This window comes from Chlamydotis macqueenii, chromosome 10, assembly GCF_036417535.1.
Source record: "Chlamydotis macqueenii isolate bChlMac1 chromosome 10, bChlMac1.mat, whole genome shotgun sequence".
Classification (NCBI taxonomy): Eukaryota; Metazoa; Chordata; class Aves; order Otidiformes; family Otididae; genus Chlamydotis; species Chlamydotis macqueenii.
The window spans coordinates 10,269,067-10,285,499 of NC_141565.1; the positions used below are offsets into that span (position 1 = coordinate 10,269,067).

The window sequence follows — 16,433 nt, forward strand, 5'->3', positions numbered from 1 at the left end:
AGGGATTGGGATTTCTGAAGGGAATACAGGCAGAGAAAATCTTTGTGTAGTTAAGAGAATGTGACCTTTGAAGAGGACTTGACAGTTGTCCTCTTGAGCAACTTCTCATACGGCAAATTGGTCACAACTCAAGGGCCGGTCACAAAGATGCCGTGTTCTTTTATTGAATGGCGAGAAATGCAGTTCCTAGACTGCTAAATTCGTGGCAAAGAGAAAGGCATAGCCTTGGATTTATTTTAATCTCAATGCTGGAATTTCTGGGGGTTTTGGTATCTTGAGTAACACTTTAGTGTGTGTAATCCACACAATTTAGCTCTTGCTGTCATATTTTCAGAAGATTAAAGGCTGAATGCTATTTTGGATTCTCCATGACAAAGGGCTGTATTGTCTTTTTATAGCAACTGGTGTTTTTAGCCGCTGGTGCCAGAATACTGTTTTAAGATGGATCAGCTTCTAAATAGGATGTTTAAGTAGCTTAGTTTTGGTGGTTCAGGTTTCTTAGTTTCCATGGCATTTTTATTTGGAAAAGAGGCTAGTTCTTAAATTACACAATCCCTGGAAGAACTGCATGGGTCAGAATTGCATGCTCTTTTCTGGTTAGTAACCTGTAACTTGGCTTTATTTTAGTTCTGGGGAGATAAAATAGCTGTGCTTGAGAGGTAAAATTCTGGCATTTCTCCAGAGCTTTGTGTATGCAGTTGTTAAGCGTACAGATTACAAATGGTGTAGGGAAAGCTGAAAGCTGTCGCTTTTTGTAATCTTGAAATATTAGTTGTACTGAGCACATAACCTCCTCGCTGAGATTTAAGAAATTGCAGCTGAAGGGCTGTGTGCATGCTTCTATTAGAAAAAGCTAGAAGTTCTTGGAAGACCGCCTTGGTTACTTCCTTGCTTTCCAAGACACAAGCATTGGGGAAATTAGTTTCTCCTAGTAATGTAGAGCTGGTTTAAGGAAGATAAAGATAATGATTGTGCATGAAGAACAATAATGGGACATTATGTAACTTCAGATGTATTTATTTTTATTTTGCTTACAGTTTGCTCACAATATGTTCTGCTTAGATATATTGATGTTCTGTAATTCTTAGTTTCATCTGTTAAAGTTCTGTTCAAAAATCTTTGTATTTGCTACAAGAGGTGGCTCAGCAGCAGTGCTGTTAAATTTTCAGGTGTTAATGCATATCTTAACCTGTGTGGCAGTGTTTATTTGTCATAGTAACTACTGCTGTGTTTGGGTTATATTTAAAGGAAGACAAAACTAGGACTCCGTGTTTAGAGAGTAAAAGGAGATAGCATAAAAATGTTGTTAGTTTAAAAAAAAAAATTTGTGCTGAAAGATACATCTTTGTATATGTTAGCATCTGAGTGCCTCATCTTTCATTTCTGTGTTATAGACAAAATTCTTGTGGATAGAAGAGGCTTGATTCCCTCTTTACAAAAAGTTGTATCTACCAAGGGTGCTGGCTTACTCTTGAAGTTCGTAAGAGAACAAGATCTTGAATGTAGCCCCTGGGAGTCGTCTGCCATCGTAGCCGGTGTTGGACTGCCCCTTCTCCCCTTTCAGGGAGGGGGGAAAAAAAAATCTAGAGTAGTACCTTTAGGTGTGACATACGTGACCTGAGGTCCTCAGAAGAACCAAGGGCATTTCTGGATGTTTCTCTGAACTGTAGTTTTAAACTACCTAGAGGCTATTTGAATTAGTGTTTTTGAGGATATGTTTAACTGCTAAATGTTTAACAAAAATGTTGGAACTTTTTTTTTTCCTTAAAAAAAAAAAAAGCTAAATACTTTTTCAGCTGTGTTTGGTGTGTCAGTGATAGATGAGCTCTGGCACAGAGCGTAGAATTTTCTTAAAATCTAGTGCCAGTGGATGTTACTCAATTTTGTTGTTAAATTCCTCTGATAATATACCAGGAGAAACATGTACAACTTGGTACAGGGAATTCCTGTAATTAGTATGGAGAAGGGCAGGGGCTGCTGCTTTAATTTGTTGAACTGATGAACAGATACTTTCCACCTGATTATACAAGCGTGCATGCGTTCTTGGTGGGAGTCTTTTGTTTGCAGTCTAATGTTAAAAATAGGAGTAGATTTCTTCCTTGATGGGCCAAGACTGCTATCCAGTTAGCTCTGTCACGCTCCCAAGGGGTTTTGCAAACATGTTTTGTAGTAACTTTGTGCATGAGTTCGTGTATAAGTCTGGGTTCCTAGATTCAGTCTGTTTTGTAAAATTAAGTACATATGAGGATATTTTTTTGTTTTATCTGGAGAAATTATTTCACTTTTTCAAACTACAACAATGTGTTGCTGCAGTTATCAGCCATTTGATAAAGACAGATTAAAAGAAAAAAATTACTTTATATCAGCACTTTTAACAAGGAGGTGGTTTCTTTTGTTGATCTAGCCCAAGCACCCTACATTCAACAAGAATAACTTGCTCTTTTTTAGCTTTTTGTATCTGTAGGTGGCTATAATAGTCTTCACTGTAGTGCCTGACTCCCTGACTTCTCTCGGAGGGTGGGGGGAGCGAGAGACAGACTGCGTAGTCCGGTCCTGATCGGGGCTGAACTACGACAATCATCCTCATGGTTTACCAGTGAAGGCTATGGAAAAGGTATTTCTGCTTGGAAAGTAAACGCACGTGTAGGTGTGGAGGAGTTGGTATTTTATTCTTGCACTTGTAAGTGTTCCTGCTGAGTATTTTTACAAAACCTCATGCTTACTCATCTCTGAGTACAAGTCATGTGGAGATAACTTAATGGTTGTTACATTGATTGAATTGCTGCACAAGAGCTTAAATAACCTTGACTGGTGTAGAAACATGTAGCTCAGTGTGTTTGGTTTTGCTTGGGTTTCTCTACACCCCTTTCCTCCCCCGCCCCCCGCCCTGCCCCGTCTCCATAAGTAATGAAGTAGAATGTACTATCAGAACCACTTGGTTTGATGAAAAATAAGGGGTTTTTTCCACTCTAGTCTTTAAATTAAAGTATGGAGTACTTTTCTGAAATTCCTTATGGGTCTGGGTATTTCCAGACACTAGCCAAATTCGTCAATGTTACAAAGACCTACAGCATCCTGCTGCCCTGTGTCATATTTTGTTCTTGCATTTAGGGAAAACAGAAAATGAAACAACTAAAAGCCAATATGCTCACCTGTGTGATATCTCCCCCTCGACTTCATGCTGTGGCACTGCCCCTCTTCCCTCCGCAGTGTTGAAAGCTAGTAAGTCAGCTGTATTAGATTTGCATTACTTGCTGTTTAGGAGTCGGCAATGTTGATGCACTCTTGTACTGAAGATAAACTTTTCCCTAAAAATCAGTTACCAGAGTAAGTGTTTGCTTCCTGTAATTTGTGCGGAAATTAAGGCTGCTTTTAAGGCTTTTTGCAGAATTGTGGGATTCATATGAGCACATTGTATGCAGGCTCTACATTTCTGCCTTAGGGAGATAAAAAGTTAGAAACTATAGCTTTTATTGCTTAAACCTGGTTATATTGTTACTATTAAAGATACAAAAGGCTTTGAAAACATCCTGGTGTGGGACTTGCATTCTGTTTAGAGGTATAGTGCCTCCTCAAAGTTAGGAATCTATTAAAACAGTTGTGATAAATGAATGCAGCAGATGACTGGACACTAGAGGATTTTAGTATCTCCATTCTGGTCTTAAGAACTTCTGGAGCTGAACAACCAAACTAACTTCAGTTCATGAGCCAAGCAGCAGCTAAAGTGAGTGTTAGAAACAATTCCTTACCAGTGTTCAACAGGATACATTTCCTAGTAAGTGTTGTGTAGAGGAATGGCATTGGTTTTTGTCAAAATGAATCACAAGTTGTGGAAGAACTTTGGACCTGAGCGTATTTAGTGTATCTAATGTTTTTTAATATTCCGATCGTGCATCCTCTGCTTTGTATTTTGTATTCTTTGATTGAAGGTATCTGCCTTGCTATTTGTAAACTGAACATGTAGTTTGCTCACATAAAGACTTGTAAAATGCCTATAATTATTGCAGCTTGATAGGTGTATTGTGGGTTCACACCACGATTATTCAGTTGTGAAGGGTCGTTCTCTTTGAGCATTGTAATGACTTATCAACTCAGACCTGAGGTACCTTTTCAGTTTTGTGCACGAAACAGGTGGTGGGCTTTCACAAACATGCCATACACTTTTGGCATTGATATTTGCATCTTCCTATGTCCTTTCTCAGCTATTTTTAATTTCTTCCTGAGTATTCTTTGGGTTGAAGCAGCTTTTTCTTCGGCTTCTGTAATGGGTCACTGACACTCTTTTCTTCTCCTGTTGGCTAGCTGGGCCATTCCTCTGTTTCCTTGGAACCTCAGGAAGAGGCTTAACTTTGTCTGGTTCAGTGGGATTATAGCGTCCTGCAGGAGCTCTGGTCTGCAAGTTGCTACCCCGTCAGCTTCCTCTTTGCACTACTCAGTGAACTGAGAAAAGGACTGGCAGAAGGCTTTGCTGCTTTGCTATTTCTGTCACTGTAAAGCTGATCTATGGCTATTTGGAGCTGCAGATACTGACCACCTAAAGTAAAAAGTCTGCACTTGAGAACGCCCAATTTTAACAGATTGGTTAGGAGGACAGCTCTGCAGGAGTAATTCTGCTATTGCAAAGTTTTGGGAAGAGGTGTTATTTTTGAGATTGTTATGAAGCAAGGAGCTGCTCCTTAATTGAGAGCTGTGCTCTCCAGAGGATGTGTTAGTTAATGCAATTAGGTAGGGAACTAAATCGAGAATCTGTAATGACATGAAATCCCTTGCAATGAATGCCGTCACCTGAGATTAATATTAAAAGTCTGAAGACATGAGTTCGCTGCGGTATTCTTTTGATGCTCATTGTCACATGTGAATGAGAATAAGATGTCTGTACTTTCCACTTCTGTTTTACAGATTTGCATTTTAAACATCTTTCGTTGCTTACTGTAAGAGTGACATTGCTCAAACTATTGTTACTGTGTCGAGATGAGGTTTTTATTTGCTTCCTTCAAGTTATGTCAAATTTCTGTCTTAAAATGTTTGACATGTGAAGGAATAGTACATCTGTGGTTTTTTTTTCTGATGTGTCCTTTGAACAAAAGATCTTAACTAAAGGCACTTAAAAGCACAAAGGAGGAAAACGAGAGGGTATACTGAGCCTGTATTTGGCATCTGGGAAAATTGACTGAAACCAGCTGTTCTGTGCTCTTTCTTGCTCAAAGAGCATTGAAAACAAGCTGGGTGTAGAATCAGAGGAAAGGCAGTGAAGAACTGTATTGTGCTTATGCTGGTTGACATCAATGCCACTGGAAGCTGTTGGTCTTAGGTTAAGGTTTTCATTTCTAAGGAAGTGGAACTAATTTGACATACTTTTGAGGTTGTTTATGGGGAAGGTATTTATAAATGAGACTGTACAAAGCATTTCTGATGGGCATTGCAATTGTACTCCAGGTCCTGTTATTGTCCTGCCTAAATATTGCATAACTGATGGGTTTTTTTTTATATCAGAGCTATAAAAAAAAACTTGCTTTGTTATCCCTTGAATGGGAAGTTACACTGTATGATGTGCTGCCAGATCTTTTTCAGGAAACAGTGAAATAGCGTGAGTAGTCCTGTGCAGTTCCGTGCTTGGCAATTCCATTGCGGAGTGAATGTGGTGCGCCATGTGCAAGTACTGTCCGGACCACTGGGGTGTATGTGAAAGCAAACAAGTTGAGCTGCTGCTAATGAGCTCTCTGAAGATGCATTGGGTAAACAAGGTGTTGTGTATGGTCTGTGTTGGAGGTGCTTTTTGATAGGGAGTCATTTTAATAGCATAAACATTTTCAAAGATTAACTCCTGATGCAACTCTGAAGCAGTAGGAGTAGGACTGACTAGATGTTTGAGGGTCAGGGATGTTGCAAGCTACTTTCTAAGTTTGAATCGCTGCAGCTGCCAATCAGTGCCTCTCCATCAGGGTCATTATGAAGGCAGCCCCATAATGGTACTGCTGTCTTGGAATGAGTGGCTCTTGTAATGCTGATGCACTGTGGTGCTGTTAAAAGTGGCTGTGCCAGTGTAAAGCTCTGTCACCACAGGATCTTGTACATGTATAACTGCGCCTCCCCCTGAAAGCTGGCACTCTTCTGGCTTTCCCTGGGAAATTCCAGAAGACTGGAGGCATTGTTTGCTCTAGGAAATCCTGATGAAAACTCTTGAGACTTGTAAAATTGCTGGTGCATTATACAAACACAGGCTGATTCTTAAAATTTTTCTAACAGAAAAGAAGCAACTCTAGTCAGAGCTTATGCAGGACCTAATGTGGCTTGCTAAGTGTGTATTTGGTGAAAGTTTGAAGTGTTACGCATCTGCTGGTAAGTGAACTTAGAGTCTAACGTGAACGGTATGGCCCTGCGTGGAGTGGGTGGTGGTCCTGTGGGGAGACATCGAGCAGGTCTGTGACTCTGGGGCACAGTGCCACCTCCTGACTGCTGCAGCTGCCGAGGTGCGTTGGAGTGCCTGAGGTTGGAGGTCAGGCCGAGGTACGCGGCTTTCCCCCCTGTCTGGGCACCGCGGTGTGGCTCAGTGTGGTTGTAGTTAATAGGCTTTTGGAAATGGCGTGTGTCCTGAGTGGAACAGAGAGGTTTTTTACCTGGGTGTCTCTTAAGTTGCTCAGTTGTTCATGTTGAGGTAGATGAGAAACTTCTCTGGGGATGCAGGAGCTGCATTATAAAAAAATACTAGGAAGTTAAAAGTAGTACAGATAGAGATGGAAAGTTTACTGATTTTGCACTTATCTTAAAATACAACTAGAACATCACAAGATAGTATTATTTCTGGGAAATACTAGTCCAGATTAAATTGTACAGTCTTTCAGAGGTGGCCTGAGGTTTGTTTTCTGTGTTAAATAATTTGCTTAAAAGCTGGTAACTTTTTGTCAACGAAACCTCTTGAAAGAAAAGAGGTAAAAAAAAAAAAGCTAACTGGTGTGTAGTGAGTAACTATTGATCTGTTATTCTTAGGTGCAGGTAAACATTTCCAGGAGCTGGAGTTCAGTTGATTGATCTGTTGTTTCTTTAAGCAGTTTAGTTGTTTAATTCGACTAATGCCCTTATGCACAGGGCATGCTGTAGGCGTCCACAGTTCTGTTAGCGCCGCCGCTTTAAGCCCGCAGGTCTCTGCTTTCCAGTTAATGTAAAGCTGTTAAATATCTAAGGAGGACAAATAAAAATAGACCTGTGACCTAGAACACTTTGTAGTCTCTTTGAATTAAGTGCATTATTGTTCGTGTAATAGTCTTCAGACAAAATAAGTACAAAGTTGTTTTTAGCTGCAAAAAGTTAATCATTAAAGCTTGGGTCTAAAATTAGAACAACATGACTTAAAACTTTACTGGAAGGTAAAGACAGTCATATTTTGTGGTGGGTTTTTTTGGCGTTGCTTCTTTAATTGCGTATTGAAGTGCAAGTTGCATGGAACGGGAGGCTGGCCAGAGCAGAGAGCAGCGTGTAGCGCGGCTGCAGACCCTTTGGATGCCGATGGGGAAACCTGCTCTGCCTTCTGCTGCGTTTGTGCAAAAATGAGTTATTGGACAGTGGCTTGCTAGCATGATGGTTTTTGTTGGAAAAGTCAGCATCTGTGTAATATTTTGAATATCTGATGTGTTTTGAATAAGCCAGTGAAATAAGTGTCCAGCCTGGAACCGGCAGGTTTCTGTGGCTGCTGTCACTGGAAGGGAGGAATTGCAAACGGGCTGTAACTGTGAATTTCGCTGGCTGGCTGGGGTGCCTGCTGTGAACCCTCAGCGCGGGGCAGGGAGGGGTTGTTGGGAACGCTGATGCGTCTGGCTCTGTGAACGGACGCTGGAGGGCGTTAGGAGTAATTTGAAGTAGGACTCGCCAGGATTTAACATCAGTATTTTTAATTAGGGGAGGGGGGGAAGAGCAAGGAGTTTCATCTGCAGCGGCCGCTAACCAGCGCCGCCGCTGCGCATGCGCGGACGGGCGGGGCGAGAGTCCCGCGGGAGTGTCCGCCCCGCCCCGCGGCGGCTCCCATTGGCTGGGACGCGCTGGGGGGCGTGTCCGCGTGTACCCGCCTGGCTGCGCCCGAGCTGAGCCGCAGTTCGCGGCGACGTTAAGCGAGCGGCGGAAGCTCCGCTCTGCTCCCGCGGCTCGGAGGAGCCTTCGCGGTCGGCACCGCGCGGCAGCGGCTCTCAGCCTTGCTTACCCAAACCTCAGCGTACGGGGGGACTGACGGCCCGGCGCTCTCTTGTGTTTGTTTCAACAGACTTTTCGATCGGAATTAAACACCTGCAGGTCTGCTCTGAACTGCTTTCACTACTGTCTCCGCCTTCTGTCTAATGTACTACAAGGATGAGCCCAGCATTTGGAGCTATGGAAGTGGAGCACTATTCCAAGGGAGTCCTGCTCGAGCCTTTTGTCCACCAAGTTGGAGGACACTCCTGTGTCCTCCGGTTTAATGACAAGACCATCTGTAAACCCCTTATTCAGAGGGAACACCAGTTCTATGAGACTCTCCCAACAGAAATGCGTAAATTCACTCCACAATATGAGGGTAAGTTACCAAACCTTAGGATGGGGTTGGGCTTTTTCGTTCTGTAAATACAAGTGTGCTGTGCTCTCTGTTATCTCTGAAATCTCTTCTGTGTGGAAGAGATTTTAGGGTTTTCTTTTCATGTATTTTGATGTTGTCTGAGGCAGGCTGTGGAGATGCAGGGTGGAAATGCTTGCCAAGTTGGTGTTTGGGCTGACTAACAGCATTAGAGTAGAGCAGCTCTGCTGGTGATAGCCCATATATCTCCCTTAGGCACAGGTAAGTAGCTAACAGCTTGTGAATGCTTTCAGTAATTCTCTGCTGCTTTTTTTTTTTTTGTGGATTTCTAAATTTGTTTTTTTCTTTGCCACTCGTTTAATGTTTGTTTACAGGGATTTGGTAAGCTTGGTGTTTTGTGTAAGCTTAGTTGTGGTCTCTTTTGTTTTTGAATTTCTGCTCTGACTCTCATTTTGATCACAATAAATACATGTCAGTAAGGTGTCTTGTTGAATATTTGCCGTGTTGTTTCTGCTATTAAGGAAATGAAAATTCATGGCATTTAGGTAGGCAAGGATCAAGCAGCTGTGATGAGGCTGAGTCAGATGTTATGTAGGAGTGGAAATTCCAGTTCTCCTAAGCATTGCACTAGTTAACAGAAACACTTTTCTTTCTCTTTGCTATTCCATCAACTACTGCCTGGTGATTAATAAATAATGTCTGAAGCACTTTTTAAATGGAGTTGCTTTTTAAAGCATATTGAGTTTTAACAACCATAAGGGGGGTGAAGTTTTGCATACCTTTTGTGAAACTGACAGAAGACTTCAGAGGTGATGTTTCAAAGTTACAGTCCCTGCACATTTACAGAGACTTTTTGACACATGTGACTACAAGTTCTGTTGGACTGGAAGAAAATGCAATCTTTGAATGATACATCTCAAAATGTAATAGAATAATTGTACTAGTGTATATGGGTTTTTTGGGGGAGTGTGGGGAGGGATTTAGGGGTAAGGGGCCTCACTTGGTCCATGTCTGTTATTTTTTTTTTTTTCCAGGATAAAGCCAAAAGGCCATTTTCTAGCCGGCTTCCCCCTTTTTTCCTGTTGTCCTTTTCTCTGTGGCAGCAGGACTGTCAGTCAGAGCTTCTGCGCTCCTTGCCTCAGCTACTGTAGGTCTCGGAGCCGCCTGCCCAGCTCAGAAGTGCCAATCTCTCGCCGAGACCTCTCCCCTCTGGCCTAGTGATGAGCTGCAAGGACTGTGCAGACTGACTGATATGAGAATAAAAAGAGAGGACTGAAAAATAAAATTAAAAAACAATTCAGACAATTGTTATGTCTTCATTAACCACTGAAAGTTGCTAATGTAGCACTGAGTGCATCTTTGTCAGAGCATTCCACTAAGACGTTTAAAATGCAATGCAGTACTCTAGAGACTATCGAGGGGAGGATGAGGAAAAAAAAAGATTTTAAAGGTTCACCATGTTTCTGTACAACACAGATTTGCTTTGTATTGCATTTTTGTTACATATTTCACAAGATTGCTGCATAACCAGTATCAATAAAATATATTCCAAAAAGGAGAAGAAAATGTATGATGTGGTGATTAAGTGGAAGCTTTTGGACTAGTTTCGATTGTAATGTGGCATTTTCCTTGTTTTGCTCTACTTGGAAATTTTCCTTTCCCCTCGGGATCTATTAATTAAATCTTGTTTGGATAAGGGCTTTTTGCTTTGCTGTCATGCAAAACCTAAAGCTTTTGGTGTGGGGTTTTTTTTTTGTGCAGGTCACTTTTCGCTGCAAGATGTTAACAAATGTTTTACATCTCGCTTAGGGTCAGACCAGTCAAGTTTTTTAAATTAATAAAAACTTTTATTAATTGAAATTGTCTCCTGTTATTATTTGATTGTTACTTGACTGCATCAGAGAGAAAAGAACCTTTTATATCACTGTTTTGTCAATATGATAAATTGTTTTTTGTGAGGTGTCATTTTTGTCTAGGTCTTTTGATATTTGTTAGGTTGGCAGATGAGGTTTGGCCTGTGCAAGATAGAATCTAAGGACCAGGGTAAGAGACAAAAACAAAAGTTGCTATATTCTTAGTGTAAAATCATGTGTTCTTAAAGGCTTGCTTATCACTTCAGCAGTTCATAACTGTCTGTCCTTTCTCTCTTCAGGTGTTGTGTCAGTGAGCTTTGAAGAGGATGAAGATGGAAACTTATGTCTAATAGCATATCCATTAAATGGGGACCATGATAACTTAGAAAACTTAGATAATTCTGACTGTGAACCCAAAAGTAAGCTGTTGCGATGGACTAACAAAAAGACAATGTTGTTAGAAAATGAGAAGATATCTAAGGAATGGGTCCGTCAGCACAGGAAAGAGGAAAAAATTAAAAGGTAAGTTTGATAGGGAGAACTGGAATGCAGAGCATTGAAGCATAATGATTTTTGCTGTCAGATTAGGATCTGTTATCCAGAATTCCAGATAATTCTCCAGGACTTTTGACTTTCATTTTCTATTATTGTTTCTTTTGGGTTTTTTGAACTCTTCAGTGCAGACAGGTTGAGTGGTGAAATTAATAATATCCTCATCCCAGTAGCATGTTAAGTCTTCCCCCTGCTGTGGTCAATTGAAAAAGGTTTCTCAATCTTATTTTTGAAGTTTCCACAAGAAAAGGAAAAAAAAAAAAAGCAAACCACAACACCAAAACAACCAACCATCTGTGAAAGCACAATAGTTGTATAAAAAAAAAAAAAAAATTGGTGTTACTACATATGGCGTATTTTTGTTGGAATCCTGCTTTGTGCTTGTTAGTGACACTTTTCCCCTTGTTCATTTATATTAATTGTGCTCATTGTGAACTGTGATGTATTGTGCTAAAAACAGTGACTTTAACAAAAGATACATCTTAAACCATATTGCTACTTCTTGCTTTACTTCTATGGAAGTAATTAACACAGATAAAGAATATATACATAGAATAACTACATGTTTTGTAACATATTTGGCTATATGCTAATTTATATTCATGTGGAAATAGCTTTATAAAGTGGAAATATTAATGATGGGCAACTTATCCAGTTGCACAGAAAGCAAAATAAAGCTTATGGTATCTGTTAGTGAAGATGAGCAAAATAGATAAATCCACTGACAACCCCTTTAAAGTGCTTGTTTTTCTACTTGACCTCTAATTTGCTGCTTTATTCTGTTTTCTAGTCACAAATTGGAGGAAGAATTTGAGTGGCTGAAAAAATCTGAAGTCTTGTATTACACTGTAGAGAAAAAAGGAAATGTCAGTTCACAGTTTAAACACCATAATCCTTGGAGCATGAAATGTCACCAGCAGCAGTTACAGCGCATGAAGGAAAATGCAAAACATCGGAATCAATATAGTATCCTTTCCTGAAAATACTTAATGGAAGGAGTAGGGCTCTGCTTTTAGAAATTTCTTGAATGTGCCAGATAAAAGTACAGTGCAGGCTTAACTGCAATCCAGAGAAACTCTCTAAAGCCATGATTTATTCGGTGGCTTTGAAGGAATTGCCAGCAATTTCCAGAACACGAGCTTTTCCAGCATGTAATAAAGAACTAGACTGGGAAATTCACATAGTTTAAAAACTGCAAGTTGTGGATTAGTTAGTGGGAAGGTTTTACAGTGTACTGTGTTTGGGATTTTCCACAAAACCAGTCTACTAATGTAAACTTTCAAAGGAGAATAGTTCTGTCACTTTGTTACTGTTTTGCTATTGGTGATCTGATAAACTAGTGTCATCTTTCCCTTTTTAACAACTCCTTAATGTTGCCTTCAATATAGAGGATATTTCAATGCCTGCACTTGTCCACTTCTAGCAGACTCTTTAGTGAGCCTTTTTGATAAAGAAAAGCTGAATATAAACTGTCATGTAGGACTGGAGCATGAGAAACATAAAAACAGTGGCCGAATCCATGAAAGCTGAAGCACACTGGTTTTTTGTGCTCTGGAACTGTAGGCAAACATCTCCACTGTGTGCATTCTGTGGAAAGAAGGTTGTCTTGTATGCAGGCTGGGATGCAACTGATTACATCCTGCAAAAAAAATCTTAGGTAAACAAATTCCTCATGTGTGAAGAGTTTCAGTGAATGGATTACTAGAACATCTCTGACTAATAAACTGTTCAAAACGATAGAAAGCATTTCGTGGCTGGTATCCTCACCATTTCACTGTAGATTGTTATTAAATTATCTAAGTAGAAGAGTGTGATATCTCTGGAATAGTATTACTACAGATATTTTGAAGTGCTTTTTAAGTTCTCTGTTTTGGAAATGGTGTGAAAATGCTTCAGTGGTTTTGAATGGTAACTGAAACACACAAAATCTTTATTTTGCATAAGAAAATGACTCTTGCTAGGCAGGAAGTACTTCATAATACCAAGTCTGTGCCTCAGGTGCTACAGTATATTTCTATATGACCCTGGTTATGTTTTCTTTGTTTTTTTTTTCTCTCTGCTTAATATGGAAATTTACCTGTCTTCTCTAGAGATCAGTGAAACCGGAATTAGATACCCCCTCTGCTTTATGCCCCCCCTCACTAAACAAAACCGCGACACAAGTTTATGTAACTGTAACTTTCAATAGGCTACGATATACTGGGCATGTCTTGGGTACGCTTGCAGTTAAGACTGTGACTCTACAATCTGTAGTTTTACAACCTGTATTCCTCGTTGTGAGGATTGTTCCTTAACTAGTCAGAATTCATTTTGCTGGAAAACCTAACGTCTCGATATGAAGTACCGTGTGTGTTGGACCTTAAGATGGGAACCCGACAGCATGGAGATGATGCATCAGAGGAGAAGAAGGCCAATCAGATTCGCAAGTGTCAGCAGAGTACATCAGCTGTTATTGGAGTCCGAGTTTGTGGCATGCAGGTGAGAGGAAAATTAATTATGTGTAGGGCAACAGACTTGCACCCATTTCTGTTAGTGGGATTTTCTTGGCTAATGTAGTCATCCCACATGTTGCTGTCCTTGAGATCATAGAATCATTTAGGTTGGAAAAGGCCTTTAAGATAGAGTCCAACTGTTAACCTAGTACTGCCAAGTCCACCACTAAACCATGTCCCTAAGCTCCACATCTTGTAAACACCTCCAGGGATGGTGACTGCCACTTCCCTGGGCAGCTTGCTCCAATGCTTGAGAATCCTTTCAGTAAAGAATTTTTTCCTGATATCCAATCTAAACCTCCCCTGCCGCAACTTGAGGCCATTTCCTCTTGTCCTATCACTTGTTACTTGGGAGAAAAGACTGACACCCACCTCACTACAGCCTCCTTTCAGGTAGTTGTAGAGAGCAATAAGGTCTCCCCCCTGCCTCCTTTTCTCCGGACTAAACAAATCCAGTTCCCTCAGGCGCTCCCGATAGGACTTGTTCTCTGGACCCTTCACCGGCTTCATTTCCTTCAGTGAGAGGAGTGAGGCTTTTGAGTATCACTTAGCAGTTTAGGGTGGCAGCATCTGCAGGAGTAACCTGCAGCACGCACTCTGCATCCGTGAGTGCGTTGTCTGAGCACAAAAACAATCTCCTGCACCATAGCAGCAATTCAAAACTGTGTAGTAAAATTACTGATTTGATGTAACATTTCAGGATAGCATAGGAAACAATTGAAAGCAGGGTCTGCCAGTACATGCATTTTGAATAAAGCATGTGGAAATTTGCCAGAATATTAAGAAGCAATCAGTTCTGTCTTGTAGACTTTGAAAAGCCACAGATCTTTCACTGCTTAAGATAGACTTGTTGCAAAGTGCAGACAAGAAGTGGCTTGGTAAGTGTGATAAGGCTCTTCGTCAAATAAGGAGATAGAGTTGCATGGACTTTCACCTGAGTTTTTTGTTTGCTTGCTTCTGTATTCCTAGAGTGACAAATGGGAAACAACTTGTTTGTGTTTGAGGCTTTTCTGAAGCCTCTTTCCTCCCACCCAGTAAATTCCAGGAATGCCAGCAGTGTTTGCTAGGACTTGTTCCATGGCATGACTATTGGCATGTTTGGTGTTCAGCTTGCTGTTTAACTTCGGGGAAAACCACGAGGCAGAAGTGGAAGTGTGGGAGCTGCATTTCTAACCACAGTGTGCTGTGATGTGAGTGTGGCCTCCTCATAGTTCACCTTCCAGTATACACCTGTGCTAGAAAACAGGGAGGAACTTTGGAGGCACCTGCAATCCTTACTTGACCCAGATGTTTAGGCATTATTGAGATGTGTCTTATAGGAAGGAATCTTCCTGCAGGAGTACCTCTGACTTTTTTAAATAGAGAGGATTATGGGATGCACCTTAGTTTTATATAGGAGTGTTTGCTGTCACTTAGCATTCTGGGAATCAGCTGGTATGGTGAGCAGAGGCAGATAAATGAGCTGAATGAGTGGCTGTGGTACAAGTTGTAGCTTGACTTTGGAGATCTTGGCTGCAGCTTTCCTAATCCCACTTAAACTCCTCATTCTTACGTTCCCAGTGGAAAAGCCAAAATCGAAACTGAAGGAATTTTCCATTTCCTCCATGCCTCTGTGTTACTCAGGCCCTGCTGGATCTGTTTTTCTTAGCAGTTCTGTAACTGTGCAAGAGCAATTGTAAGAGAGTAGTAGGTCATCTTGTAAAAGCTTTCTGTAGCATGTCTCCTTTTTATTTTCTTTTTTTTTTTTTTTTTTTCTCCAATGCTTTGAGTCAGTATTACCAGCAATTTAAACTATTCCTTTTCTCTTGTCTTGTGTGTTTGTATCTGCAGGTCTACCAGGCAGGCACTGGCCAGCTAATGTTCATGAATAAATACCATGGAAGAAAACTCTCAGTCCAAGGATTTAAAGAAGCACTTTACCAGTTCTTTCATAATGGCAAATACCTGCGCAGGGAACTCTTTGAATCTGTTATTAAAAAACTGACTGAACTCAAGTCTGTCCTAGAGAAACAGGAGTCTTACCGCTTCTATTCGAGCTCCTTGCTGATCATTTATGATGGAAAGGAGAGGCAGGAAGTTGCTGTCGACTCAGACCCGGAAGACTTAGAGGACCTTTCAGAGGAATCTTCAGATGAGTCAGGAGGAGCGTATGCCTACAAACCAACTGCTAGTACTGTTGATGTCCGTATGATAGACTTTGCCCACACAACCTGCAAGTACTATGGAGAAGATAGTGTGGTGCATGAGGGCCAAGACACGGGTTATGTTTTTGGACTTCAGAATTTAATAGATATTATTAAAGAAATAAGAGACGAAAGTAGTGAATAAACAGTGTGAATGCACATCAGTAGAAAGCACTATTGTGACTCTTTGTATTCCAAAATTATTGGCCACTTTCTGGTGGTAGGAATCTTTACAGGCTCTGCAGGCATGGTCCTGTCAGAGTCAGACTTGTTCAGAGGGCATTTACTTATATTGGTGCTGGACCTAGCACTGGCAAAACTTGGTATCCTTATTTATTTTAACTTTCTTAAACATTCCATATTTGATTACTCAGATACCTCTGTTATCCCTGTGTGTATACGTTCCAATAAAATTCTTTGTTCATTGTAAGTGCTGCTTCTGTTGTTGCTGGTGACTGGGGAGGAGATGAAGCTCAGATCTTTGTGGTGGTGTCATGCAAAAGCAGCGCGTAGGCAGCAAGGCTTACCTGCCTTGTGAGACCACGTGTGGAATAGCGCATCTATTCTGGGCCTCCTGTCAAGAGCAATGTCAGCAAGCCCAGCAGAGCCACCAAGATGGCCAGGGGCCAGAGCACTTGCCCTTTGAGGAGAGGCTGAGGCAACAGGGCCTGTGTAGACTGGGGAAAAGATGGCTCAGAGGGACCAAATGGCAGAAGGTTGGATGAGAGACCTCTGGAGGTCCCCTCCAGCCACAATGATGTGACTTTGTTAAGTGAGAACTCGCCTCTTGATCTCCAACAACTTCTTTCCTGTTTCA

General features: G+C 41.1%; 1 protein-coding gene across 1 annotated transcript; it reads left to right on the plus strand.

Moving 5' to 3' along the window:
• Window positions 1-8,112: 8,112 nt before the first annotated feature.
• IP6K2 (inositol hexakisphosphate kinase 2) lies at window positions 8,113-16,032 on the plus strand. Its single transcript, XM_010124832.2, has 5 exons — window positions 8,113-8,539; window positions 10,689-10,911; window positions 11,732-11,907; window positions 13,244-13,419; window positions 15,264-16,032. The coding sequence occupies exons 1-5, from the start codon at window positions 8,338-8,340 to the stop codon at window positions 15,759-15,761; spliced, it is 1,275 nt and encodes a 424-aa protein (XP_010123134.1). The 5' UTR covers window positions 8,113-8,337; the 3' UTR covers window positions 15,762-16,032.
• The last annotated feature ends 401 nt before the right edge of the window (window positions 16,033-16,433 follow it).